The sequence below is a fragment of the Protopterus annectens genome, chromosome 4.part1 (genome assembly GCF_019279795.1).
Source record: "Protopterus annectens isolate FY-2018-M chromosome 4.part1, PAN1.0, whole genome shotgun sequence".
NCBI lineage: Eukaryota > Metazoa > Chordata > Ceratodontiformes > Protopteridae > Protopterus > Protopterus annectens.
Genome location: NC_056734.1, coordinates 521,352,339 through 521,379,879, shown reverse-complemented (window position 1 = coordinate 521,379,879; position 27,541 = coordinate 521,352,339). Strand labels below are relative to the sequence as shown.

The 27,541-nt window shown below is 41.4% G+C and overlaps 1 protein-coding gene across 1 annotated transcript in view; it reads right to left on the bottom strand.

Annotated features, from left to right (window-relative positions):
* The window catches only part of LOC122801244 (rootletin-like), a 2,937,720-nt gene that overhangs the window by 530,509 nt on the left and 2,379,670 nt on the right, over nt 1-27,541 (bottom strand). The window contains exon 26 of the mRNA XM_044070796.1: nt 21,165-21,328. Coding sequence (XP_043926731.1) covers nt 21,165-21,328 — 164 coding nt within the window. The remainder of the gene's footprint in view (nt 1-21,164; nt 21,329-27,541) is intronic.

The window sequence follows — 27,541 nt, the reverse complement described above, 5'->3', positions numbered from 1 at the left end:
GAACAGGTTTCAACCTGCCAGTGTATGTACTAAATTATGGCCATATTGCCTGTGTAAGGCACCATGTGGGAAAGAGTTCAGAAAATGGCAGTTGTGGTGCCCTTGCATAAGGGCGGTCTATCTACCGACCCTGGAAATTACAGACCTATTAGTCTGACTAGTATTATTTGCAAGGTTATGCAACATACTGCAACTGAACTATTAAGAAATTATATAGATGACCTTATATTCTTGGGTTCTCATCAGTTTGGCTATGTAAAAGGCGGCCCTTGCCTGCTTGGTTGAATTCTTTGAAAGGGTTATTATGGTCATCGATAAGGGACTTACAGTCCACACTGCTACTCTGGACATTACATAACCATATGACACTATCCCATGTGCTGGAATTGACAAACCCTCCCAACTCAACATTAACCCATATGTAATTCACTGGATTGTACTTGGCTATCTAACAGACTTATTTTCTCTAGAGAGAAAATTGTCACCAGTTCCACAAGGCTCTGTCTTGGGTACCCTCTTTTTGGTACATATTTCTGTGACACAACAGTGAATATCAATGGACTATGGCTAACCAAGTTTTCTGATGACTGCAAACTGGGAATGGTTATCAAGTCCTATTCTGATACTCAAAATCTCCAGCAAGGGCAGCACCAGACAAATGCTTGGTGTGTTAATCATGAACCTACCGTCAACAGCAAGAAATGCAGCACAGTTTCATAGTTTCCTTTGGTAAATCTATATTCCACTTACACCTGACAGAGCCGTCCAGGACATGGGTATATATCATAACAGACTCTCCTTTGACCACCACATGTCTGTGGCACTTAGAAAATCCTTCTAGTCTGTACAAATGATCCTTCTTGGCATCTCATCAAGGTCCACAGAATTTATAGTCCACCTTATTCATCCCTTATTAGGCCCATCATTAAACTTAATGCACCATCCAGCACATGCCTCACTAAACACCTTTTTCCTCCCAGAAAAGATCTCAGGTCTTCATACCCTTTGTTACTATGACAAATTAGAAGTTCTGTCCCTCTACTCAGTGCCATAATTACTCCTGAAGGGTGACCTCAGCTTAGTCTTTTATGCTATGAATGACCCAGCACTCTTTGAACTCTTTTACCTAAATAGAACAGGTAGTAAAGCAAACACCCACTCTAGAGGCCTAAATATAGGTTTCCTATCAGTTCGTCGAACCTTCAGCAGTTAGAACACCATATGTTCGAACTGTGAAGTTCGAAAACTGATTATTGCGAAGCCGTGGAACACCGGATTCTTTCCCAGGGAAAGAATTTGGTGGGCTGTTTCTGTGGCGTCGCTATTGTGGAAAGTTACGGGTCGGGTTCAGGTAAGTGTGCAATTCTGCGGAAGTTAGGGTTAGGGAGCCGGTTAGGTGAGTTAGGGTTAGGGCGCGGGTGAGGTGGGTGTGTGATAGTGACAGACTTTAGGGTTAGGGTGGGATAGGTGAGTTAGAGTTAGGGCATGGGTAAGGTGAGTGTGCGATAGTGACAGACTTTAGGGTTAGGGCAGGATAGGTGAGTTAGGGTTAGGGCGCAGGTCAGGTGAGTGTGAGATAGTGACGAATCTTAGGGTTAGGATTTGGGTTAAGGTAAGTGGATAGATAGTAGTGTATGTACAGTTTAGTGTAGGGTTAAATGTAGGATTTTAAGTGTATGTGTGTGGATTGCTGTTTTTTTGGTGTGCTTGTGTTGTGTGTGTGTTTCTTGGAACAGCGATTTTTTTTCCCTGGGGGAAAAAAATCGCTGTTCTAAGCCTTCTATGTTTTTGCACTTCGAGATCAGAAGTTTGAACATATGGTGTTCGAACTTCTGCCGTTTCATCGAAGTGATACAGACCCTAAATATATACTACACGTCAACACCACCAAATGGCGTGACAGATACCTAACACAACATGTGCCATTTCTGGAATAGGCTGCCCTTACCTATCACACAGAGTACTTTCCCTTCCAACCTTTAAAACCAGCCTTGATGACTGGATGATCACAAAATTTCACTGAAGATTTGTGGAGAAAGTCAACTTGATGGGGTGCATTGTTAGTCTCCTGCAGTACTGAACGATATAGCTGAGCTTCCTGATGGTCTCCTTTGGCTATACGCTCAGTAAAACCTTTGAATCTATAAACCTATGAACCTATAAGGCCCTCAGGACAAGGAGTCCTGCTTTCATTTCCAACACATTAACGTGCATATTAGCCATTGCATGTGACCGTCAACCTTGAACCATTCTGTCTTGACAGTATCTTCCACCACAGAGATGAAGTCTCCAAGGTGACCATTAGAGAGTGAGTGGGAAGGTGCAAGGGACTTTCCAAACAGAGATGTGCATGTGCCTATTATCTACCAAATAATATGAGAATTGTAAGAGTATGACAGCCTGAACCAATGAGTAAAGGAGTCTGAGGTCTGGAGACACTGAGTTCTGTGCTTCCACTGGGGGACCCTCATATGGAATCTTTCATGATGGACTAGGACTATAGTAGCAGCCATCAGGCCTAGAGCTAGGAGGCATAGCTAAGTCAAAACTGAGGTCTGTTAAAAGACAAGGTTCACTGTTTTCTGAATGTGAAGAATCCTTTCCTGAAGTACTTAACATTGCACAGTTAAATGTCTGACATATAACTTTAAAAACATAAGTGCCTGTGAGGGCTTTTGCTGCAACATTGCACTATTTGGCATTATACCTAATGAATGAGTCATACATCTGAAGTAAAGAATCCCATGTCATCAGTACACTGTCTACTGTTATTATGGCTAGAAGCCAGTCATTGATGCATTGAAAGACATTTGTCCCTTGCATCCTCTTGTGTACTGCAGCCAGGGCCATACATTTGCTGAACAACCTGGGGGGTGTGGTGAGGCCAAATGGCAAGCCCAAAACTTGTAATGACTGGCTTCAATTTGGAATGATAGAAATTCCCTCAACCCCATGACTACAGTAAACTCTCAGATAATCTGAACTCAAGCAACCGGCAAAAAAATATTGAAAAAATACAATACAATTTTCATGTGTTGCATTTTCTATTTCCCTCCCACAGAAACATACCTTATGTCTTTAGAGTTTTAGAGTTTTAAAAAGGAACATAGGAATAAATTCACTCTGTCCTCAACCTCAGAACAGGTCAAACCAAACAAATAGTATAGGGTGCAGTATTAGACAGGCCTGTTTTTTAATAGTAACTCTCAAGCAACCAGAAACTACAGTTATCCAGCATCTACCAATCCCGATGGGTGCCGGTTAACTGAGAGTTTACTGTACTTTGAAATGCAAGTGAACATCCTGAATGTTTATGGAACACATACAGTTTCCTCTTGCCAGGCAAGTGAGGATTGTTTGTACTAAGACAATATGGAATGTTTGTTTTGGTAAAAATTTATTTAGAACACTTTGATTTAATGTGTTTCTGTGGTCCTTATTTTCTTTCAAACTATAAAAAATTCTGAATACTATCCGGACCCTTTCTGATCTACTGGAGCCTCTTGGATTGTTCTTTTTATCAAGGACATTCATTAACTCTTTTCTCCCCTTACATCATCTTAACAGTCATCACAGTTTCTCACATCCATCACTGGGTCTACTGGCCACTCCAAGCAACCCCTAACCATTAATGATTTTCTGCTAGGGCCAGAGTGGAACCTAAAGGCATCCATGGTGATTGCATTGTCCATCTATCAACCTGAAAGGTTTTAATTTTATGACTTACCCAAGTTGGTCCCTGACATCATCATCATCATCATCATCATTAACCCCCTTTTCCCATTTTCTACTTGTGGTCGGGATATCAAGTCATCTGTTGCCATTACTCCCTATCCATGACACTCCCCTACTTCCTTCGACACTCATGCCTGACTGTTGCAGATCTACTCTCACACAATCCACCTCTTTGCTGGATGCCCTCATTTTCTCTTGCCTTTTTCCTGTCTGTCCCAAACCTTCTTCACTTGATTGTCTTCTGCTTTCCTGCACATCTCCCTAAACCACCACAATCTGTTCTCTTTGACCTTTTCTGTAATTGGAGCTTCTTTGGCTTCTGCTCTTATGCCCTCATTTCTTCATCTGTCCCACAGTGTGCATCCTACTACCCATCTCAGACACTTCATCTCCATCACCTCTAGCTTCCTCAACTGCTGTGGCTTCACTGCCCAGGTTTCTGTAACATACAGTAGTACTGGTCGCATTAGTGTTTGGTAGTACACCTTACTTTTCAGCTTCTCTGGCAGTCTTTTGTCATACCGTACACCTGACACTCTATGCCATTTGGCTGGAGCCCCTCTGATTCTATCTTTGACCTTCTCATTGAGACTTCCTTTCTCCTCATCCACCCCTCCCAGATACTTGAAGCTGTTAACCTGTTTGCTATTTTCCCTTCTAACATAAATTCTCATCTTCTTCTGCTTTCTTACTGCTGTCTTATCTGTACTCAGTTTCATCCCATGTGCCTTCAGTTTGGCATTCCATTGCCCCATCAATTGATGAAGTTCTTCTTCAGAGACTGCATGTAATGCCACACACCTGCATACAGCAACTTTGTTGATCTGTCCTCTCTGACCGCTTTGTCAATGTAGTCCATCACCAGTATTAACAGCAATGGGCTCAGAGCTAACCCCAATGCACACCCACTCCCACTGGGAACCCTTCTGTGACACCCAATGGTGTCTGCACCTGAGTCACTGGGTCCTTGTACACAGCCTGCACTAATTCTACCAATGCTTCTGGTTCTTCTAACCACTGCAGACTGCCCAAATCAGGTTTCTTAGGAACTTGTCATATGCTTTGTCCATGTCTAGGAAAGTCCAGATGGATTCTTTCCTTATCTCTAGCTTCTTCTCACCTATCTGTTTCATTGCAAACATTAGGTCAGTTGTGCTGCATCCTGATATGAATCCAAACTGTTCATCTTCCATCTTACTTTGTACTACTCTAGGTATTTGTTTATAAATCACCCCTTCCAGAACTTTCAAGCAGTGAGGTAGGAATTTGATGATGATAGGAGTTAGTTACCTCTATACTGGCCATAGTTATGAATAGCAACTTTGTTTGTGAACACTGGCACTAGCATGCTTATTCTCCAGACATCTGGGATACTCCTTTCTCTCCACACTGCTATGAGTACCCTCAGGAGCAATTTCTCCCATGTCTCACCCAACATCTTTATCATATCTTTTGTGGTCTCATCTGAGCATGCTGCTTTCCCTCACTTCATTTTCCTTAGTGCTGTTCTTACTTCTACTACGGTGGACTCCTCCTCTTCTTTCTATGTAGGCTGTCTATGAGGCAGAACTACTTCTGTGGGGTTTCCTTCATTCAGAAGCTGTTGTAAGTACTCCTTCCATCTGCCTTTCATGTCCTATGGACTGGTGAGCAGGTTATTGCTGCATGCCTTATGAAACAGTTTCATTAACTTCTTTACTTTTCTGTCTTTGCCTTATAATCTGATATAGTTTCTTTGCTCCATATACTGATTCACCTTCCAGAAGTTGGTAGAGTGCCTATGATGCCTTGTTCTTTGCTATTAACCTTTTTGTTAGACAGCTGGAATTCTTTCCTAGCTTGGTCAGTCTTTTCTATCTCCCACTTTTTCCTGCGTTCCTTTCTTTCTTTTGTTCTCCGACATGATCCATGTAATGGGCAGTGTGCACAGAACCACTCCACACTTCCACATGGAGCTGACTTTAGCATGTTGCCCCCACATCATGGCTTAAGCACATCACAACTGGCTGCATCAGTAAGCTCCTTTCCCTCTTTGAGTTCATCCACACATTATCCTTCCTCAGTTGTGGGCATATGTCCATCCACCTTAGTACACTGTCAGTCACCTGAGCTGCTAAATGAAGCTGAGTTGACTGCACTGTAGTTGGAATTTTATCCCTCTGTACCACATGAACAGCTTCAGTTATCTCTGTTTTTGTTGTGCTCCTCTAATGGGGTGAGACATGGGTAAGGGATAGAGTGTGGAAGGGGATTTTATAGCCACTGGATATTACAGTCATTATCCATCTGCCATGTGTGACAACCAACCACACAGGAGAATGAGGGACAGCCTTCAGAGCTGAACAGTCAGGCAAGCCTTCAGATAAAGCTGCCCACCCAGCTCCCTAGATGGGGCATTCTGCAACCTTTGGCTCTGCTGATTGTGCATCTAGGTGGGTAGCAAATCTATTCTGAAAGACAAGAATAGCCACCTTGTCCCTGCTTATTCCACTGCTGCAAACCATATTTGTTTTAGGATTTTCTTAGTCCAGGTGTATATCTAGTGTATATCTATCATGGTATCTAAAAATGGACAACCACAGCCATTAGAGACTTGCCATCTCTATCTTACTTTCCTGAAGACTTTCTCTGACTTGCAGCTCAAAGATGAATGGCATTAAAAGAGGTGTTTACAGAGAATACTTTAAAGTTATCAACAAAATCAATTAACCACATCCAGGAATGAAAGTAGATCATGACTGCAGTGCCCACGGCCCTTGCTGCTCCATCCGCAGTATCGTGAGCAAGGTACATGGACAGAGTTGAGACATACTACCATTGCCATACAGGAAATTGGTTTTGTCTTGGGTCCAGCCAGAGCTTGTTGAAACTGACCTTTTGTATCTCATCTGTAAGATTATGCCAGTGGGATAAGTAATTAACTGCACTTATGGAAATTGTTTTAAGATGTAAAAAACATGATTTCCAAAGTGTTTTAGAGTTCTGTACTTATTAAATGGGGAGGGGGAATGAATCACTGGACTATGGGGATTAAGTTTCCTTCTCTAAGCCCGCAACAGTGAGAATAAAATCTACAATGACTGACTTTAGCAAGATAATCCAGTCTGCAGGTGGCCAGAAAATCCTAACCAGTATCCATGGTAAAGCAGCCTCCACTCAGGTACTTCCAACTTTCCTGGACAATGAGGTAACCATCTTGTCCACCACAGGTATCATCCATGAAGTCAAAGGAGGGTAATAGCATACCCCTGTAGAGGGGATGAAGTGAGAGTTAAAGGGTCAGTCCCCTTCTTAAATATGAGCTCCCAAAGTTCCCCACATTTGAAGGTCATCCATTGGAGGAGTGGGGAGTTACTTTTGTCTCCATTTTGAGTATCTTGGACAGGAGACTTCAGAGGTAGTTGGGATGGTTCCTTTTGGGTCTATTTTATAATATCAAAAGCTCAAAATGTTGAAAACCCAAAATGTCAAAAAAAAAAAAAAAGAATCAAAACATTGAAAACATATTTAACGCATGGGGGGCAAGTCCCACCCCATGACAGGCTACACCCCCATACCCCCAGCTAATTATATATACCAGGACTGAGAAGATCCTAAAACAAATATGGTTTACAGCAGTGGGGTCAGCAGTCTAGAAGGGGACAAGGGCAAATTCCCATTTTCAATTTTTGATTATTCAGCATTTTGAGTTTTCAATCAAATGAATGGGACCTGTTTCCCCTTACAGGTCTACTTCCTTACACTAATCGGTGGAGAGTCCTCTGAAGACAAGGAAGTGAAAAAATAACCCAGACCTGCAGTGATAATGTCTATGGAAACTTTCTGTTCCTCTAACCCTAGATGCTGCCTCTGCTGCAGGATGAGAATTAGAACAGTCTTGAAAAAGATATAGAGATGTAGCCAGTATCAGGATGGCTGTTGCATTCAGAGGTACTATACTGATGACAGGCCTGGCAGGGACAACAGAACTGACCCAAAAAATAATGGCTCTGGCACTGATAAGCCCTTTGACATAATAAAGAGACCATTGACAGCAACCTTATTATTGATTATCCTCATCTTGAAGTGCTCAAAGGCCATGCCCTTCACTTCTCGCCCACCCTTACTGTTTCCACAAGCATATGGTTGTTCATCAAACCATGGTCTCCTGAGTCACAAAAAGGGATCTATTCCTCTGTGTCATGTAGCCAAGCAGAAATGCCATCATTTTTAGTACATCAATATCCACAGTTACACTTCTATGGGAAGAAATGGCTCTAGTAAACCATTATCATACTGACTGATGCATACAGCATAGTCATCAGCCAGACATGTGCAACTCCTTCTAAGACATTTCTCTCTGCATCTCCCTTCATCACAGTGGTACTGCCAGATGTATTTGGAGTGTGTTCCTTGATTTTGTTTCTGGGTTTTTTGGCAGGTACTGGAGAAGTCAAATGGGAGTGGGAAGGCTCCTCTTTCCTTTTAGCTATTTTTTTATTTACAGTGTTTAAACTGTTCTGGAGGGAGTAAGGATGAAGATTACCCCACATCTTCACATTTCGAAAGGTAATAAACCCTTAAGGAATTAGAAGTTATGTACTCGCCATAACGTTCCATCTGAGTAGGTACTTCATTTGTCTGCAACCTGTGGGTCTCGGATCTGACCTCGGATCCGACCGGCTGCTTTCCAAGCTTCAAAATCCGAGTTCCTAGCTCCTCCCCTCTACCCACAATCCCCTGTCACCACCACACTACCTCAGATCAGTTTTGCTGTATCACCTGAAAAACCTGTAATAAACAGGTTCAGATATTCTCAAGAATCATTTAGATCCTAGAAACCCGATACTGGTTAGGGGGATGGCAGGGGGGGATGGTTGCAGACAAATGAAGTACCTACTCAGATGGAATGTTATGGTGAGTACATAACTTCTAAATCTGAAGTAGTTACTTCATTTGTTCTGCAACCTGTGGGACAGAGTCCCCAGCTACCTAAACAAAGAAACCTGGGTGGTCTATGGGAGGATATTCCGAAGCACAGTGGAGCCAAAGGACGCCCTGCTTCTAGATATCATGTCCAGCTTATAATGAGAAATAAACGTATGGGCAGAAGACCAAGTGGCTGCTGAACATATGTCGTCCAACGGCATCCTGGACCAGAAGGCTACAGAAGTTGCGATGAACCTTGAGGTATGTGCACGGATTTTGAATGGGGTTGTTTTGCCTGATGCCTTATAAGCCTGAGAAATACATTGACAAATCCAATTAGCCAATGTCACTTTGGATATAGGTTTTCCCATGTATGAAGGAGCAAATACACAAAGAGTTGATCAGCCTTACGAACATCTTTGGTCTTGTGCAGGTAAAAACGTAACTGTCTATGTACGTCTAGTGTATGCAACATGTATTCCCCTTTATTTTGAAAATTTTTGAAAAACACTGGCAGATTGATAGTCTGATTGATATTTGCCACAGATGTCACTTTTGGTAAGAAAGACGGGTTAGTCCTGAGAGACACTCTGTCATTGTGGAAAATAAGATAGGGAGGTTTCATGCACAAAGCTTGGAGCTCTGAAACCCTTTTAGCAGAAGTTATGGCTACCAAGAATGCTGTTTTCCAGGACAGAAATTTAAGGGGTACAGAAGCTGCAGGTTCAAATGGAGGTTTCGTTAAGGCTTGCAGAACAAAAGTTAAGTCCCAAGGGGGAGTCACGGATTTCACTGGTGGCTTGAGAAGGAAAATGCCACGCAAGAATGTCTTGCACAATTTTGTAGATGCTAGAGATCCTAATCCGTCTCCCACATGAAAATGGGATATTGCTGCCAACTGTACTTTGACCGTTGATGCACTGGCCCCTTGTTCAAAAATCATGGACAAAAAATCCAATACTGTAGGAATCGGAACAGTAAAAGGGTTGAGACCTTGGCTGTTAGCCCAGATAGAAAATCATTTCCACTTACTATTATAGATTTTCCTGATGGACGGTTTATGAGCCACTACCAGAATAGTTTTCACTGGTGACGAGATACCGGGAGTCCTTGCCATTAGTGGACTGGATCAACCAAGCCACGAGCTTGAGGTTGACCAGGTTCGGTGTTGGGCACCCCGTTGGGTGCGATATCAGATCTGGAATGGGATCCAGGATTAAAGGGGGGGAGAGACTGTGAGACCACAGGTATGGAAACCAGATTTGACGAGGCCAGAATGGGGCTATGAGGATAATTTGGCTCCCCAACCATGCGGCTTTCTGAATGAATTTCGCCATGAGCGGAAGTGGGGGGTAAGCATAGAGTAGACCGGGAGGACAAGCATGAATCAGAGCGTCTCTGGGGCTCTCCCCTTCTGGGGGAAGAATTGCAAAGAACTCACTGCATTTTGTGTTTTGGGGAGTAGCAAAGAGATCACAGCGAGGCCAACCCCACTTGCGGAAAATTTCCTTCGCAATTTTCAGACTGAGAGACCACTCGTAAGGACTGAGAATTACTAGACTCAATTTGTCCGCCAGAATGTTGGATCGTCCCAGAATGTGCATTGCTATCAGAAAGCAGTTGGTGGATATCGCCCATTCCCAAACTCTCATGGCTTCTCGACAAAGAGGGTAGGATCTGGTTCCCCCCTGTTTGTTTATATACCAGACCACTGACATATTGTCCATCTGTATTGCAATCGTTCCTAGAGGTAGAAGGTCTTGGAGAGCCTGCAATGCTAGAAGCACCACCCTCATTTCCAGAACATTTATGTGCAAAGCGGTCTCCGACGAGGTCCACGTACCTTGGACGTTTCTGCCCAAACAATGCCCCCCCCACCCTAGGTGAGAAGCATCCGTGGTTAACATGACCTGGGGGGGGGAATCACAAAGGGTCTCCCTTGCCTGAGTTCTGGGGAGTGAAGCTACCACAGGAGGGATTCCGTGCAAACTCTGCTCAGGGGAATAGGAGTGTTCAATGGGTGGAGTAACAGTGACCATTGAACTTGGAGTGTCCACTGTAATATACGCATCCTCAGGCAAGCATGGAGACAGAGGCCGATAGCCGCTGCCATCGAGCCTAGTGCCCTCAGGACTAACTCTGCCGGTGGGGCCTTGGTGCGAAGAAGAGCCAAAACTTGGAGTGAGAGGTTGGACAGCCTGTCCGAGGTCAAGAAGGCCAGAGGAGATCGGGAATCTAGCCTGGCTCCTATGAAATCTAATGCTTGCACAGGATGAAGAAAAGACTTCGGTATGTTGACTGAGATGCCCAAGCTGTCGGCAAGAGACAGCACATAGTCTCTCGCGATACAAAGTTGATGCCTGTTGGTTGCTGTGAGGAGCCAGCCGTCTAGGTATGGAAAGTCCCTTATGCCCTGAAGCCTCAGGTGGGCCGCAACCACTGCCATGACTTTGGTGAACACCTTGGGGGCTGAGGTGAGTCCGAATGGAAGGACCCTGAACTGGTAATGACTGGCCCCTAGCCGGAAGCGGAGGAACCTCCTGGACCATCTGTCCATTAGAATGTGGTAGTACGTGTCCTTGAGGTCTATAGAGCACATCCAGTCGTTCTCCTGCATTAAGGGGAGAATAGATTGTAGAGTGACCATCCGGAATTTTTCTTTGGGAACAAACATGTTCAGGGCGGACAAGTCTAGAATGGGCCTGAGGTCCCCCGTCTTTTTTGGCACTAAAAAGAACCTTGAGTAGTAGCCCAATCCGGATTGGTCTGGGGGGATGCGCTGGATGGCTCTTTTTTCTAACAAATTTGAAATCTCTATGGTAGCCGCCTCTCTTTGATTGGGTGGGACATCGGGGAGGCGACCACCTGAGGGAGGATGAAATAGGAAGGGAATTTTGTAGCCTCTGGATATAATTCGGAGCACCCATCGATCGATCGTGATGGACTCCCATATTGATAGGTGCTTCGTTAAACGCCCCCCGACTATCTCCAGAGCAGGACAGTCGGGTAAGCCCTCAGGGCTTTTGCGTGGGTCTCTCGGAAAAAGGCTCCCTAGACCCGAAGTTACGCAGTCCCCCTCTGCCTCTGGGCCGGCGTCCACCCTGCCCTCCTCTGCCTCTGGAGGGCACGGAGTCCGAAGCTGGATAGGATTGCTGAGACTTGCGGAACCACAGCTTCTTTTGCCCCCTCTGATTCCTTGAGAAGGAACGTTGGGGGCTCGAGAAGCGGACACCGACGGCAGACAGCGTCTTCCCATCTTTCTCGCTTTGGACTAGTGTATCGCGTACAGTCTTGCCAAAAATCGAAGAACCATCAAAGGGTGCGTTCACAAAGGACGCCTTGAAAGGTTCCGCGAAATTACAAAGACGGAGCCAGGCGTGACATCTCAAGACAACACCTGCTCCACTGGCCCTGCAGCTCCCTCCGTAGCATAAGACAGTAGCCACATGGACGTATTTGAAATGGACTTGAGAGTGGCCATGCATGTCGAAAACACGGTTCTGTCCTCGACCGACATGGACTCAGGAGGGGCTGCAGTGTATTCCTTGATCAAATCCCGTTGCAGCCTGATGATATGCGCCATATAATTCAGCGCCCTCACGGAGAAGGTTGCTGAAGCAAAGGTCCACTTTCCTATACGGTCCAGTGCCCGGGACTCCTTGTCCAGCGGGTGAACCATGGAGCGCTCCTGGGAGAGGTCTCTTTTAGTGGCAGCAGCCACCAACATGGCATCAACTGGAGACCCTTTGGCCCAAACCTGCCTGTCTGAAGGGGGGCTAAGGATTTTATCCGGTCAACATGGGATAGGCTCCACAGTGTCGGGTTCCTGCCAAGCCCTGGTAGTCAGGAGATCTACCAGGGGATCTGCCGGTGGGGACACCCAGGAGGTAGATGGGCCCGCTTCAAATGCCTCCAGAAATACAGACTCATCCGAGGAAGGTTTTTGGGCAGAACACCCCCCCCAATACGCAACATTTCCATGATGTCTCCAAAGGAGACATCTTTGGGGGGTGACCTTGGGGAACCTTCCCTTTCCTCTAAGTCCATATCTGTGGTGACGGACTCGGGGGAGTCCATGTGCCTCCTTTTACACATCCGTTTACGAGGCACCTCCTCTGTGGGACTATCAGAAGAGGGCTCATCAACAGCCTCTTGTTCCTCTGAGGGAACCAACTGGAGGGTCTGAGCAGGCTGTCCTGATGGAAGGATGATGGAAGTTAGGCCCGTATGCAGTGGGGGGGCGGAGGGATCCAAAACCCGAGTCGGGGACCTGGAAGACCTCGACAGTACCCTCTCCACTACCTCGAACGCCGAGGGAGAACTACTCTCTTCCGACCCCGAAAGTAGTCTCCTCGGCTCCGAGATAGGGATCGGGGTCGGAGCCGAAGCCATCGGATCCGAAAGGGAGGTGCTCTCCGACATAGGCGGCGCCGAAGAAGCACCCGCTCCCACAGATCTGATGCCCAGCCCACGGCCTCGAGTGCTCGGATCCGAGATACTCGAGGGTATGGTTGGCGTCGAGAAGGCTTGGGCCACCGGCGCCGACAAAACCCCGGCTCTGAAAGGGCCTGGATCCGAAGACTCCAAAACCCGGATCCGGGTTGAAGAAGGAGAAATCGGGGCAAATATTGAAGCTGCACTCCCCCCCTGTGGAGGGGGAGGCAGGAGCACCCCCATCTGCATTTGGGTCTGCAAAAACCGACGCATCATCCTATCCATGTCGGCGTCGGAGAGAGACCTAGTAGATCTAGAGGAGGTCGTAGAGGCGGGTCTGGAGGTCTGCCTCGACGACCTTGAGGGTGATAGGAGCTCCTCCCCCGGCTCCGGTGAGAAGGAAGGAGATCGGAGCCGAGAAGGAGAAGGTCCAGACACCCTCGGAGGTGATTTGATAGTTTTTGAAGGCGGAGCCGAGGGATGAGGCTTGGCTCGCCTCTTGTGTCTGTGCTTCTCCCTGTCTTTGGTCCTGTGCTCCCAAGAAGGAGAAGACTGAACTTCCTTCGTACTCAAGGCAGTAGTGGGAGGTTGAGTCCCAGCCTGAGTCGAGGGAATCAGGGGTGTAGAAGTTACCTGGGTAGCCTGCACCTTGGAGGGAGAGGAGGAAGAGGCCTCCTCCAGGGGAAGTAATCCCGCCAGAATAAGCCTGTTCCTTCTATCCCTCACAGCCCGGGGGTTGAAGGCTGCGCAAACCTGGCAGTCTGAAGACAAATGCACAACCCCCAGGCATATAACGCACTGAGTGTGGCCATCAGCTGGGGAAAGCTTATGGCCACACCCAGTGCACTTTGAAAAAATAGCTTTATGGCCTTCGGCCATTTTGCTGACACACACACTCACACGCCCAAACACCTAGGGGGAGGGTTTGAAAAAGAAAAACGCAATCCCGAAAACAAAAAAGGGCAGATAAACACTCACAATACTCTCCTTTTTAAGTTTTAAAAGTTTTTTGACAGAAATTTTTAAGAAAATTGTTCATTTCCCTGTCTAAGCTCAGGAGCTCTTCACAAGATGCTTGTCATTCAAGTCGCGGCAAAAACGATCTGGGGTAGTGTGGTGGTGACAGGGGATTGAGGGTAGAGGGTAGGAGTTAGGAGCTCGGATCTTGAAGCTTGGAAAGCTACCGGTCGGATCCGAGGTCGGATCTGAGACCCACAGGTTGCAGAACAAATGAAGTAACTACTTCAGATCATTCAATTTCTACAGTTTCACAAGATGTGTTTATTGAAGCCTTTGCAACTTTCACAAGCAACTTGAGCTCCTAAGCAAACTACACACAAACAGTGGTGGTCCTGGGGTTGACTTTTGTAACTAAAATGTGGAACATGTTTTTAATTTGGAGTGCTCCATAGTGCCAGGTAACCACTTTCAAATAGCAACACAAGTTCAAAAACATTGCTGAATTTTAAACTGACTGAACAAAGTCACTAATTAAATTAAGAGAGGAGTTGATTTTAAAATTTAGTGAAACTAAAAGAAAAAAAATGGAAAGGTCTAACCTGAAAGCGTTGATAGCAGATTCTGAAGAAAAGAATATTCAATTCAAAAACCTCTGTTTATGAAAAAAAAAGCCTGAAGCTGTTTACTGTTCAGATTTTCTTCCTGCAGGTATTCATTCATTCATTCACACCATGTTATATCTAAGCAAGACTGCACACTAATCACGGTGGAAGAAACAGCTGCATTAAGCCATGTGTCTGGAGGGCCTTCCGTGAGTATTCTACATGCTCTGAGGAGCATTTTAAAGTTTTTTAAACAACCTTTTCATCCAATGATGGCTTGAGCAAAAACCGTAATAAAAGAAAGAAATGTAGTCATTCTTTAACTTATAAAGAAGATAAATCCACAGACAACCAGGCTAAAATCGAAGTTCTTTATTTAAAACAAAACAAAGGTTTTAAATAAAGAACTTCGATTTTAGCCTGGTGGTCTGTGGATTTATCTTCTTTATTTTTACAAGTACTGCGGTGGTGGTGCTGCGGTAGCATTGTCGCCTCACAGTTAGACGTTGCCCATTCGATTCTCAGAGCTTCTTCTGTGTGGCGACATGCGTGAATGGGCGTTCCTTCGTTGAAGGTTGTGTGTTAGGCCCGGCAAGCCAGCATGTAAAACTCTACTGCCAATCATTAGCGGACCGGAGTTCCGCTGTGGTGACCCCTAACAGGGAAAAGCCAAAAGACACAAACAAACAAAATTTTTACATTGTTTTAAACCACGGACTTTTATTTCTGCCAACCTTATCACTTCTCTGATTCTTTAACTTTTTACCAAACATTAAAGTATTTGAATCTGTTTTGCTCCACACAAATCATAAAGACAGAGAAATATTGCCAAAACTAGCTGGTTAATCACTCCCAGCATCATTACAAAAATAATAAAAACACATATCTCACTATGCCATTAAAAGCACTCTTAGCAAACATCAAAGACTGAAACAATACTAATTTCACAAACTCTAATCATAAACTGACTTAATTAGAAGCCCAAAACACTTGCAGAAATTAAACAACAGACATCTTTCTACTCATCTCAACTGTCCACACAAATCACAAAGCCAGAAATATTACCAAAAATATCTGGTTAATCATTGCCAGCATCATTGTAAAAATATTAGTAACACTTATCTCACTTGTAGTGCCATTCTTCTTGTCTCAACTGTCCAGAATTCTGCATAATGTCCCTGATTTTGTTTCATAGTTTTGATCTTTGTCCTTCATAAAATCTGGTATATTTTGGTAAACTGCTTACCATTACAGTCTGTTAGGAAAGCTACTTCTTGTTAAAAAAATACTCTCCTAGGTGGCTTTACAATTGCAGTTCAATGTTGCAAGGCCTCTGCTCCATGACCTCACAATTTTCAAGTTTAACATGACATGATTTGAATGTCAAGTCAACTGGAGCACTCACACACACACACCCCCCCCGCCCCGCCTGAGCACCAGATATGCCTTTGTATGGTGAAATCATTAAAATTATTTTCTGTTTGTGGCTTATCCAAGTCAACTCTCACGATATTTGTTATTGTCAAATCTTTGGAAGTGATTTCTGAAGTGCTTTTACTAACTATGCACTAAACAGCTAGCCTGATAATCTATACTAGACTGGCAGAGAATATAAAATCAAAAGGTCATTTATTAGCTATGCTTGATTATTGTGAACTTCAGAGAAGACTCCACTAAAGAAACTATTGATCAAGTTCAACAGAAACTGAGTAATCAGTTAAAGTGTTTTTGAAAGACTAACTAATAGTTCAGTTTTTATCTAAGCTAAATCTGGCATTTCGTGGCTCATTTCTGTCTTTATTAAAGTATAATTTGGCATTCTTTGGCTCTGCTTTAACAATTAGGAACTTCATACAACAGCAACTTTCTTGGGATTATAGAACTGTTAGAAATTTTAACTTTGTAATTCATAATCTCCTTAAATTAATTCTATGTAAAATGTATTATCACTACCTCAGCAAATATGTTCAGTATGGACTCATTAGTATAGTGGGAAATGCAGTTCAAAATGGCATCATTCATCAAATAATTATTGATTGCATTCCAGATATTAGCCATCAGAACCAATTGTCCATGGCAAATTAAGACACCAGTTGGCTTGTACAAACAGTTTATGAAATGTATAACATTTTTAGACATGGGGAGCAATACAGAAGAGAAAATGTGTGCAAAGTGCTTAAGCAAGATAAAGCATTAGGGCTAAACATTAGTAGTGTGTGAGGTCAGGACTATGGCATTGAAGCTAACATGAGAGAGAGAAGGACTCGTGTGGTTTTACGAAAAGAGCATTTTGTCATAATTACATTCTAGTCCCAGATGAAATGGCTAAAACCTGACATAATACAATGACTTTTTCTCAACAACTTCATCATGTTTAAGTACTTTTCTCAGTATCAACAAAGACATGTACACTTTTTGAAAGCACATGATGGTCCTTTCCATAATGCAAAGTAAAGTGGATATGAGGTATAACATAGTAATTTCTATAATATGCTTACACAAATAACAAAAACGTCAGAGGATTCTCATGCAAAACATGAAGCTAAATGATTAGCTAGTTGGTTCGCAGCTTTAGATGGCAATATGTTAGTCAGTGAAATGGAAGAACTGAAGTCAATTGTCCCTTATTCATACTTTGGAAAACCCTTAAAAGTGCTGGAAATCCTTGAAATGAATGACAGAATTATTTGATTTCTATTTTTTAGTATCTGTGCATATTTTTGACAATAGAGTGGCAGTAAGGGAAATTAACTTTTCCAAATAAAAACTGGTCAAATCGTATCCAAGGTCCAACATGGCCCAAGACAGATTTGGCAGTCTTGCAATATTATCAGCCGAATGTGATGAAGCAAAAAGCCTAAACTTTAACAAAAGTTAGAGAATCTCCAGAACAGAAAGCCAGAAAGATTTCTGTATAAGTATAGTTTTGTTTTAATATGTTCATGTATCAAAATATGAGCTAATAAATATAGGTATTGTCCTGCTTTTAATACAGTGTAATAACATACATTCCTGAGCTGAAATAATCTTACATCAGTGCTGCAATATCCGGTACCCAGCCTCTCCGTATGTGACTGTCATTTTCTAACCACACGTATCAATTATCTGCTAAGGTAACCCTGTTGTTGTACACCAGAGGTATGAAAACTCCTTACCTTCCAAGTCCAGCAGCCTGCATCCTTCCATGATGTGCAACCCATTCTTGGCTAACGCTAATACCATTCGCAGTATGGCTTTATACTTCGTGTTACCTCTTCTCACAGCTAACCATAACTACATAGTCAGGCTAAAGAATCCTCTATCACAATAATTGCTTTGCACGCAGTTATATTTTAAATGCATTTCTTGATTTCCTACAAGAACTTATTGGGGTAACATTGTTTAGCTTTGAGTATATTCATAACTACACTTCATTTTTCATATATCTGTGTTTACCCATTCTCACGTTATTTATTTTCTTGCCATTTTCCTAACACTTTTCAGTTTTTTGGCCATTCCTCTCTTATCTTTCCTTTTCTGCTGTCGATAAAGCAGGGAAAAACATTCATTTTGTCCTGTGGTTTCCCTATTTTTCCAATCTTCCTTTTTGAAAATCAGTTATTGCAGCATGCATACATCTTTTTTGTCCCCTTCAATTTATCCAACACCCTCTTTCTTTTTATACTAAATTCAACAAAGCATATGTTTGTCTGCTCATTGTTTGCCTACTGTTTTACTTCAGCTATCCTATTTTTCAGAAAGAAGAAGCCTGTTCTTTAAAATACAATAGTCCTTACTTTTTAAGTATTAATACATTTAACACAAACAGAAATGCACACTTTTTGTTACTCTCTAATAATCCATCACCTTTGAGTTGGGAAAGTAATTGAAGCCTAAGGTACAAAGAACATCTTTTCTTACAAGTGTTTTCAGTAATAGGGGACTGAAACACCTTGTCTATTCATGTCATAATGATGTCATAGCATAACATCATGCTGTTAGTACAAGTTTTCCAGAAAGAGTAGATAGCAGTAACCATTGAAATCCAAATAACATGCTTACTGTGACAATAATCTCTGTGTCAGACAGCATACATCCACAGCAGCGTGTACAGGTATAGTTACAAACTGGCACTGCTGTGCCATACAATGAAAAAGCTGGAGAACATGTACAAGAAGAAATACGTTAACCCTTTTAAAGTCAGTGCATTCAGGGATGCACAGGTGTGTAGATGTGAATCTGATTAAGGGATGCCCTGCTCGGGGGAATTAAAGTATGTTTGTTCTGCTTTCACAATGCCGTGCTCATATTAATGGCTTGATGTGTTATGTAATCAGTCCATAACTACTGGCATTGCCACTGTGATCTGCACTTTTAATTTATTGGGCTTTGTCATATTTCTTAAAGGCTAACCCTGTCACCAGGCAGGGAAACAGGGTTAGGAAATAAACAGCTTCCAGCAATTCATTAATTCATTAACAGCTTTACTGAAAGCAGTCCAGCATGATAACAAGTCTTTAAAAAAATGAGTTACTCATGCCATTAGCAATTTCCCCAGATTACAACTTGTATGGAAAAAAACAGCAGTTGGTTGAATAAGAGCTACAGTCAGTAAATGCAACTCAAGGTACAAGAATAGCTGATCTACAATCATATTACAGTAGGCATGAAGTGAAAGTAGTTAACATAGAGAAGTAAACTCTGCAAAACCAGGCTACCCAAGGGCATACTTTAAACGCTGAAAAAGTTGATCCAACCATTATTGAATCAGCTCACAGAATGCATACTATTGGCTGCACATCCTTACTTAGGGACTTTTTTTAACAGAGTTTTTTAATTTCAAGGATATTCAGGAAGCTTCATACTCTGAGAAAATGTGGCACATTGTGTAAAACCACAGGACTATGGTTTGTTTTAAACCTGACTATAGTGTTGCCCTATGTAATAACAGGAAAGACTTTCTTCCTGTACTTAGAAAGAATGCTTTTACATTCACCTTCACTTACTCACTAATCTTTGCATTCAAAGAGGCTCTCAGATAATGATATTTGACTATCCTGGGAAAGATGAAGCTTATTTGGAAGCTCGGATTATTTCTCCAGCCAATGTCTCATGCATGACAGCTGAAAGTATACTCAGGTTTAGAGAAGTCCACATTTCAGGATATCAAACGTAAGATGTGGGCATCTCTCCCTGCATTCCCAAGGAAATCTCCTTATGGCAAAATACACAAACGTCTGAGGACATTGTGAAATACAACTACACTGAACCTGTTCTGCAAAAATTGAACAATGTTTCTATTTTCCTCCACAAATTCTCACTGTTGCTGCACAAGGAAATCAACCAGACAGGCGAATCAGACAAGTGAGAATTCCCCATTCCAGAGCCTTCACTCACTAAGTTTTAAAAAATGAAAAAATAAATAAAAACAGAATATGGAAATCTTACTACAGATAGCTGATGTAGTAACCAGTTATCAACAATTGCCCATTGACTTATAAATACTGGCATCCTTTCCAGCACTTAGACTGCAACCAAATACATTTTACTATGTTAATGGCAAACATGAATCCCCTTATTATGCCTCAGCCCTCTACTAGGGCAAGTTTAAACTCCTGAGAATGCCTGGGGGATTACTATAAAACAGAGCACACAGTGGTGTACTGCTGTATACCTTACTGTGTTAGCTAACACAAGACTTGGTTTCCAGTATGTCATTCCTATGTAGGAAATATGGCACTACACAGCTTCAGACCCTGCTGACATGATGCTCTCAGCAAAGTACCCTGTTATTCATACTTTAACAGAGACTTCACAATGGTGACCTACTGTGTGCCCTACCAGCATTTCTACACCATCCATGCTAAGCTATCTCACAGTACCAGCAGAGCTCACAGCATTGTAGAAATAAATGATACACATCACTGGCCTGGGTGCCATTATTTAGAATCTGGCATGTACTGGGAATCAGCCAAAAGATGACACAGTTCTGTCCTAGTAAGCCATCAGTCAAAGCATAGCCAGACTATTTCTCTGTACTATTGATACATGCAGCGTGGATGGCAGCTCTGACTCAGGCTCATTCTATGTAAAGGGGAGTGCCTGAACATACCAATGTAATATATACAGCAGGAGAACCTTACCACAGGAAAAAAATGAAGTTAAAAATTCTTCAAAGACCTGGAAAAATTGTGAATTCAAAACACAACTGATTTTATTACAAAGAATGCATATATTTGCAGTATTAACCAAACAGACATTAAAATATCCTTTAATATACTGTACATACTTAATATTTGCAATTCCTGATGCATCTGAATAGGAAAATAAATTGAAAATGGCCTTATATTAGTAGTTTAAAAGAAGTATTTATATCTGGATTTCAACCAGATGTATTGCCCTTTACAAACAATACAGAATTTCCATCACAGCAAAAAAAGGTTCTATAGTTTCTGAAGAAACATATTTTAGCAGTAAAATTATTTTTTCTCTCTCTTTCATGCTTATTAATATTCCTAGTGTGGATTATTTTCACAAAACACCAACCTGAAGTGACCTTTTTTCCCCTTCAGTGGCCTGTAGGCTGCGTTCCACTGTAGCCACTTGCTCTGTCAGTGTTTTCCGCTCCCTCTCTCCATGCCGGATGGTCTCCTCTTGCAGCATGAGTGCCGTCTGCATACTGCTCAGTCGACTGTCTACTCCACGCTTTCCTATGTTCAGATCATACATAGAAAGAGCATAGAAATAAATACATGAGACTTTCAGTCAAGTCTGAAATGGTGCAGTTATAACTCTTTTTAGTTCAGCGTTTTCTGTTTTGTCGAAGTAAATCTAGGAAAAGTATCAATCTGTATCATAAACATATACGAAATCATAGGTGGACTATTTCAAAAGATTTCTTCTGGACATCTATGTCAAAGACAACAGACAATTGCATTAAGAGAGCAATGCAACATTCAGTGTATATGAGCTCAATGTGATACATGCTGCTACAAGATTATATTTAAAGACGGCAAAGTCTTAGAAATATTTAAAACATATACGTTAATGCCTTTCAATCAGATAAAGACAGCATTTGTAACTGAAGTGTTTAACATCCAGAGCACGACTAACAGATAAAAAGGCTATGTTCTAAATACCAGAAAGTACAGAAGCAAAAAATGTCCCATCTTCCAAGTTAGGCCAGGTTAAGGGCAACTTTTACATACGTGTATGTAATGCCGAGTTAGTAAAAGAATCTCCCGGGCTTAAAACAAGTGTTATATTTTCATATTTTAAATGCTGGTTTTGCACTGACAGCTTTTCTAAAACAGCATTTGATAAATGTTTTTTTGATAATGTGAGCAGCTACACCTATACTTACAACACAGCCTAGTGAACATTAATCTAGGTAGTCAAGAGAATAAGTCAGGATCCAAAAATTCAATCTCATACTCTGACCCTCAAAGAAATGCAGTCCTGCTTCATAATTCTTATACCCCAAGAACTCCTTTGTAATTATCAAGCCTTCTGAAGAGACTGACTCTTTGCTAAGTGAAATCTTCAAACTACTCCTAGTGTCCCCCATACCATTGCTAGCATAGATGATTATGTTCCAGACTGCTGACTATACAAGGTGTAAGTTAATGGCACACTAAATTATAAGCTGCAGTTGTTAAATTCCTTCAAGGTAGTAATTCTTTTAATAGCGACAGTCAGTGAATATGTTTAACTGCATTGTCACTTAGGTAGGATAATATACTAATTGCTTCAGCAGTAAGTTGGCCAGGTACAGTCTTGTATAGTTAATCCAGGAACTCACATAGACTTCCAATGAACAACATAGCTCAGTCATGAAGCATTAAACACTATCATCCTACAAAAGTCATCAAGTGACCATCTTCCTGTTGTGACCATGAGCCTGCAAATGAAGCAAACTCTAGTTATTTTTATTACCAATAGAAACGACTGATAAATAAAAAATAACGTCTAAAGAGCTTCTCAGCACTGACTAGTCCAGAATCATCTCTGATATGAATACTAATCTAGCTCTAACAAAGTTTTAATATTTCCTTCCCAAATATTAAGAATAAAATCTACCAACATTTTACAGCATTTATTTTACTTTGAAGTTTAATATTCAGAATCACATTTGAAGTTTGATATTTCATTACAGCAATGTTTTAAGAGTAATTCTGTAGTCACTGATTTATTTATTTATTGTTTTAAGTAACTGGTATAAAGAACAAAAGTATACAGTAAAGCATTTATATCTCCAGGATGCTCTATTTGTTCCATTGTAAATTTCTTTTTGAAAAACATTATAATAAAAGTTTGAGGAACATCGCTAATATTCTCACACATTTAGTATTCCCTACATCTGTGCACCAGTTGTAAGCAGGCTCTCGCTTTCTGACTTCAGATACTGACAGCAGTCTCACAGTTATGTTGTCCTTAGAAAGCTGGCAAAGTGTAGAATGATACCTAATAGAAAACAAATGTTCTCCAGTGGGGTATTAATGTACAAATATTGTGCAGTAATAAAAGTCTGCCCCTTCACGGCAGAACATTAAGCTGCCATGAAGCACAGACTGAAAAAAAAGCTGCTGCCATTTGGTTTATGCTCACTAAACATGAGCATAAAATGAAAGAAAATGTATATAAATTGAAAAAAAAAACTCAACTAGCAAAAGTTACTGCATCAGAGGTTACAAGCATGTGCCATTTTACTTTCCTTCACAAAGCACAACATAAGAAAATGCAAATGCATTTAGTGTGCAAGGAAAAGTAAAATAAAATTAATGAAATTGTGTGGGGGGTGGGGATGTCTGTCTGTTTTGTCTGCCTGTGAGAAAGAGAAAGAGAGAGATAGAAACACACACACACACACACACACACACACACACACACACACACACACACACACGCACACGCATACACGCACACACACACGCACACACACACACACACACACACACGAAACAGGCAAACTCATACATGCAAAGAAACACACACGCACGCGCGTGTGCACACGCACACACACACACACACACACACACACACACACACACACACACACACACACACACACACACACACAAACACACACTGAAATTTGATTTATACACAAAGACACAACTTGGGAAAGGCTGGTACAGGTTTACTAGCTATGCCCCCTTCTGCCCAGACCATGAGGTAGTTAACACTGTTACCAGAACCCCTTATCAGCTGCTATAAGGCCCTTACCAAAAGGTGTCCAATCCTACTGTGTAATGTTACTATTAATCCAAATGGTAGTCTGACAAAGAGCAAGGCTATTTAGGAGTGGCCTGTACAGTGTCACCAAATACATATGCAAGTACTCTCACAGCTTAAATATGTCTCACAAATATCAGCCACAAAGATAGGTTTAAATTTTAAATATATTTAATAATAAACAATAAAAGAACAAGACAATACTCAGTGAATCAACACAGTAACTTCAGAGCTCAAACTCACAGAAAATATTTAAAAAACCTTGCAGGATAGTCTCAAATAAATACAGAAAACATCTAATCCAATCTTTAATATATTCCTAACTACATGTAAAAAGAGTTAATATGCCCTAGAAACTTACTTACAGAGCAAAGCAAGTGCAGATGTGATGATGAATGGATGTTTCCAGATCCAAGACAAAATACAAAATGCACAGTCTCTCTCTGAGAGAGTTCTTAAATTAATATCAAATATTACTGCTGGTTTAGCTTGGATGACATCACTTTTTGCCACCTGACTTAAGTTCCCAAGCTAAACCCCCCCCCCATTGTAGCATTTGACATCTCCTTGTGAAAAATACATAGTCTTCAGATGTTTGCAGTTGCTAGAAGACATAAAATAATAAAACAATTACAAAGCAATGCAGAAGGCACCCTAGTTCTAGACATCTTGTCTCCTTGCTGCATTGAAACAAACTTTTATAACACAATCATAAAACAATTTAATTTCAAGTTATTTTCTTGAAGTTTTGCAAGTTAACTCTGTATGTTCCAGTTTCTACTATTAAAGCATACATTTGCACAGGTATATAGTTTATATACATTTCTGTTCTTTTCCAATAGGGTACACTGTGGATACATCCTTGAAGTTCAGTACTGTACAGACCCTGTTCAACACATACTTCTGTACCAATAGTTTAATATATACATAACATATTGTTCTAATACATTTGGTAACACAAGCAATGGCATCATGCTGGTATTCACAAATGACGTAGAACTATTTACAAAATTTCAGATAGTTGGGCTGGCAGTGTTTCCTTTTGTTACATTTTTTATATAAATCATATTAATATTCTCAAATGACATATAATTGTTTACAAAATTCCAGCTAGCTGGGCTGGCAGTATTTCCTTTGTGTCACACTATGTATTAATAAAGAAATACAAAACAATTTAACAAATAGCCCATTATCTAAGTGAAATAATGCCCTGTAGGATGGATGTTACAGGGGAATCATTGTCTCTCCAGGGAAGGGAAGGCTTTCCATGTGTAATTACAGGTCTCACAACACCCCTGGGAAGTCTTTTATTTCCCTGTGATGCCCACTCTTTTTAGCATTATTTATTTCTTATACTGCAGACATGTAAAAACAGTTTATCACTAGGCCAGAGTCTTACCAACGTTACTTACTGACTGCTATTAAAATGGCATAAGAAATATTAATTAATAAGTTCATAGGTGTGTACTTGGCTAATGGCTGCTGGGACCTTTTTAAGCCTGGCCATGCATTCCAAATGACCAACAAATTCTAGTACCCTTGATAAGTGTAAGCAGAGACTTGGAAGATGAAACATTTACAAGCAGGGCCTGGGAGATGAACATTTACAGGCTGTCTGTGTCCATTAGTGACAAAGGTGCCAAACCAGGCATACATTTCTTGTTCCCCATTCAACTGCCCAAATTAACCTGAATTAGGTTAGGCAGGAAGTTTGCTTCAAATGGATGGGGAGCCTGTTCAAGGGAATGAGTCTTCTCTGGCATACATAACTGCCTCTCCAGCAAGTTCTATTTATATCACAGGCAAGGTCTAAATCTTTAGAATAGGTAATTCTGGTACTGTTTGTTTTGTGAATATGCAGCAGGTCCATCAGGGTGGGGTTCTACAGTGTCTTTTATACCAGGCATAGATCTCCCCTCGATGGTCTGCAGGAGACAGAATACAGGGATAGGACATTAAGGTGGTCTGCATAGGGCATGTTACTTATGCCTTGTATTTTTTAGTAAGGAACCTTTGTGGATGTTCCAATTGTTGGATATTCTGGTTAGGTACATATGAAAGGTGACATTACACTTAATGATAGGTCTGATGAATGTCAGATACAGTGAGTAATGAGGTCCTTGGACCTAGATGACGTACCTTTGTTTATAAGTTGAACAACATAGAATGATTTCCTCACTGCTGTAGATGGTCAAAAGCTAGATTACTGTCTATTTCTGTCCCCAAGTCCCTGACTACTGAGTCGACTCTTAAGGGTGTGTTGTCAATATGAGAGTTACTAGGGGTGGATAATTTCCTGAAGTTCTCTGAAAAGTCATCTTAAAGGGACCAGTGGACAGACAGAACAAATGATTAACATACACTATTACAGCAAGCAAGCAAACAAAGAAGATAAAAAATTGATTTTGCTATGTGTCGTATACTTATCTGTACAAAGTTGTATCTTATCTACTGTATGCCGTACTTTGGAATGTATTTATGAAGCTGATTATGTCTAATATTATCACTTTGTTCTGTCTCTCTCACTGTCACTACACTTACAGGTCTATAAAATGTTAAACCCACATATATTAAGCATGCTTGTTTTAATTCAATATACTTTTTTGCCAATGCAGCCTTCTCTGAGGTTATTGGTCCTGGTTTGTCCAAGAGGACCAGTTAATGTATCTGGAGAGCACATTAGTGAATAACTAAATGACAGAATAGCTAACCTTTCCTTGGTACAGAAACAAAGGAGAAGATCAGGAGAAAGCTGATCCAGATCGCAGACATTACTTCAGAAATGTATGGCAGAAGGTGTGAACAATAAAAAACCTGGGTAAGAAAAGTATTTATTCATATTTGATTACTGGGTTGTCCGTGTGGCTGATGCCCATCTTCAGTAGAGGATTGCAGAGAAAAAAGACAACAAAAACAATGATATGATCACAAAATTACAAGTTTTATGCTTGTGTGTGTTTTTTTTATTATCCTGTGATCAGAGCTTAAAAAAAAACTAAAGTAATGATATTTGGAATATACCAAAAATTGGCCTCAGTTCCTCTTTACTAACAAATACACCTTAATTTCTCTAACCCCCTGAATGTACCAATCACTTATGCTATGCAGGCATCTTGCTGTACCCAAACTTAATTTACAGCACCAACTAAACACCACTAGAGTAACAATTAAAAAGCTTCAATTCTAGACTAGAAACAAATTCACATCTCCCCCGAGAACAAATGCACAATAGGAAAGGAAAATGTTCTCGCACAACTGAAATATGGCTTGCCAAATGCAGTATCAGTGCAAGAATTACCAACCAGATCTGTAAATTTATAGCTTTCCCTCCAAAAAAAGTTCATTGTTTAAATCTTGCCAAGGCTAAATGACTTCCAGGTGAACTAAATACTCAGCTTTTTACAAACTTCTGTAAATGACTCCTTTCCATTTCCTGCAAGTCATCTGACAAGATATTGTAGATATCAGCTATCTCCAGCAATTCCAAATCTTTGTTTATTCCTGTAAATAAGATTTGTTGTACAGACGAATGCTTTTCTTTAATAGGTCCAAATTTCTGGGAATACTTTCCACTACAATCAAAATCTATGCATTCATATTGCCCATTTAGATCAAAACACAGAAATACCTTTTAGGAAAAGATAAATGCTCTTGTTTCCAAAACACTGCAGTCAGATCACCATTCTCCC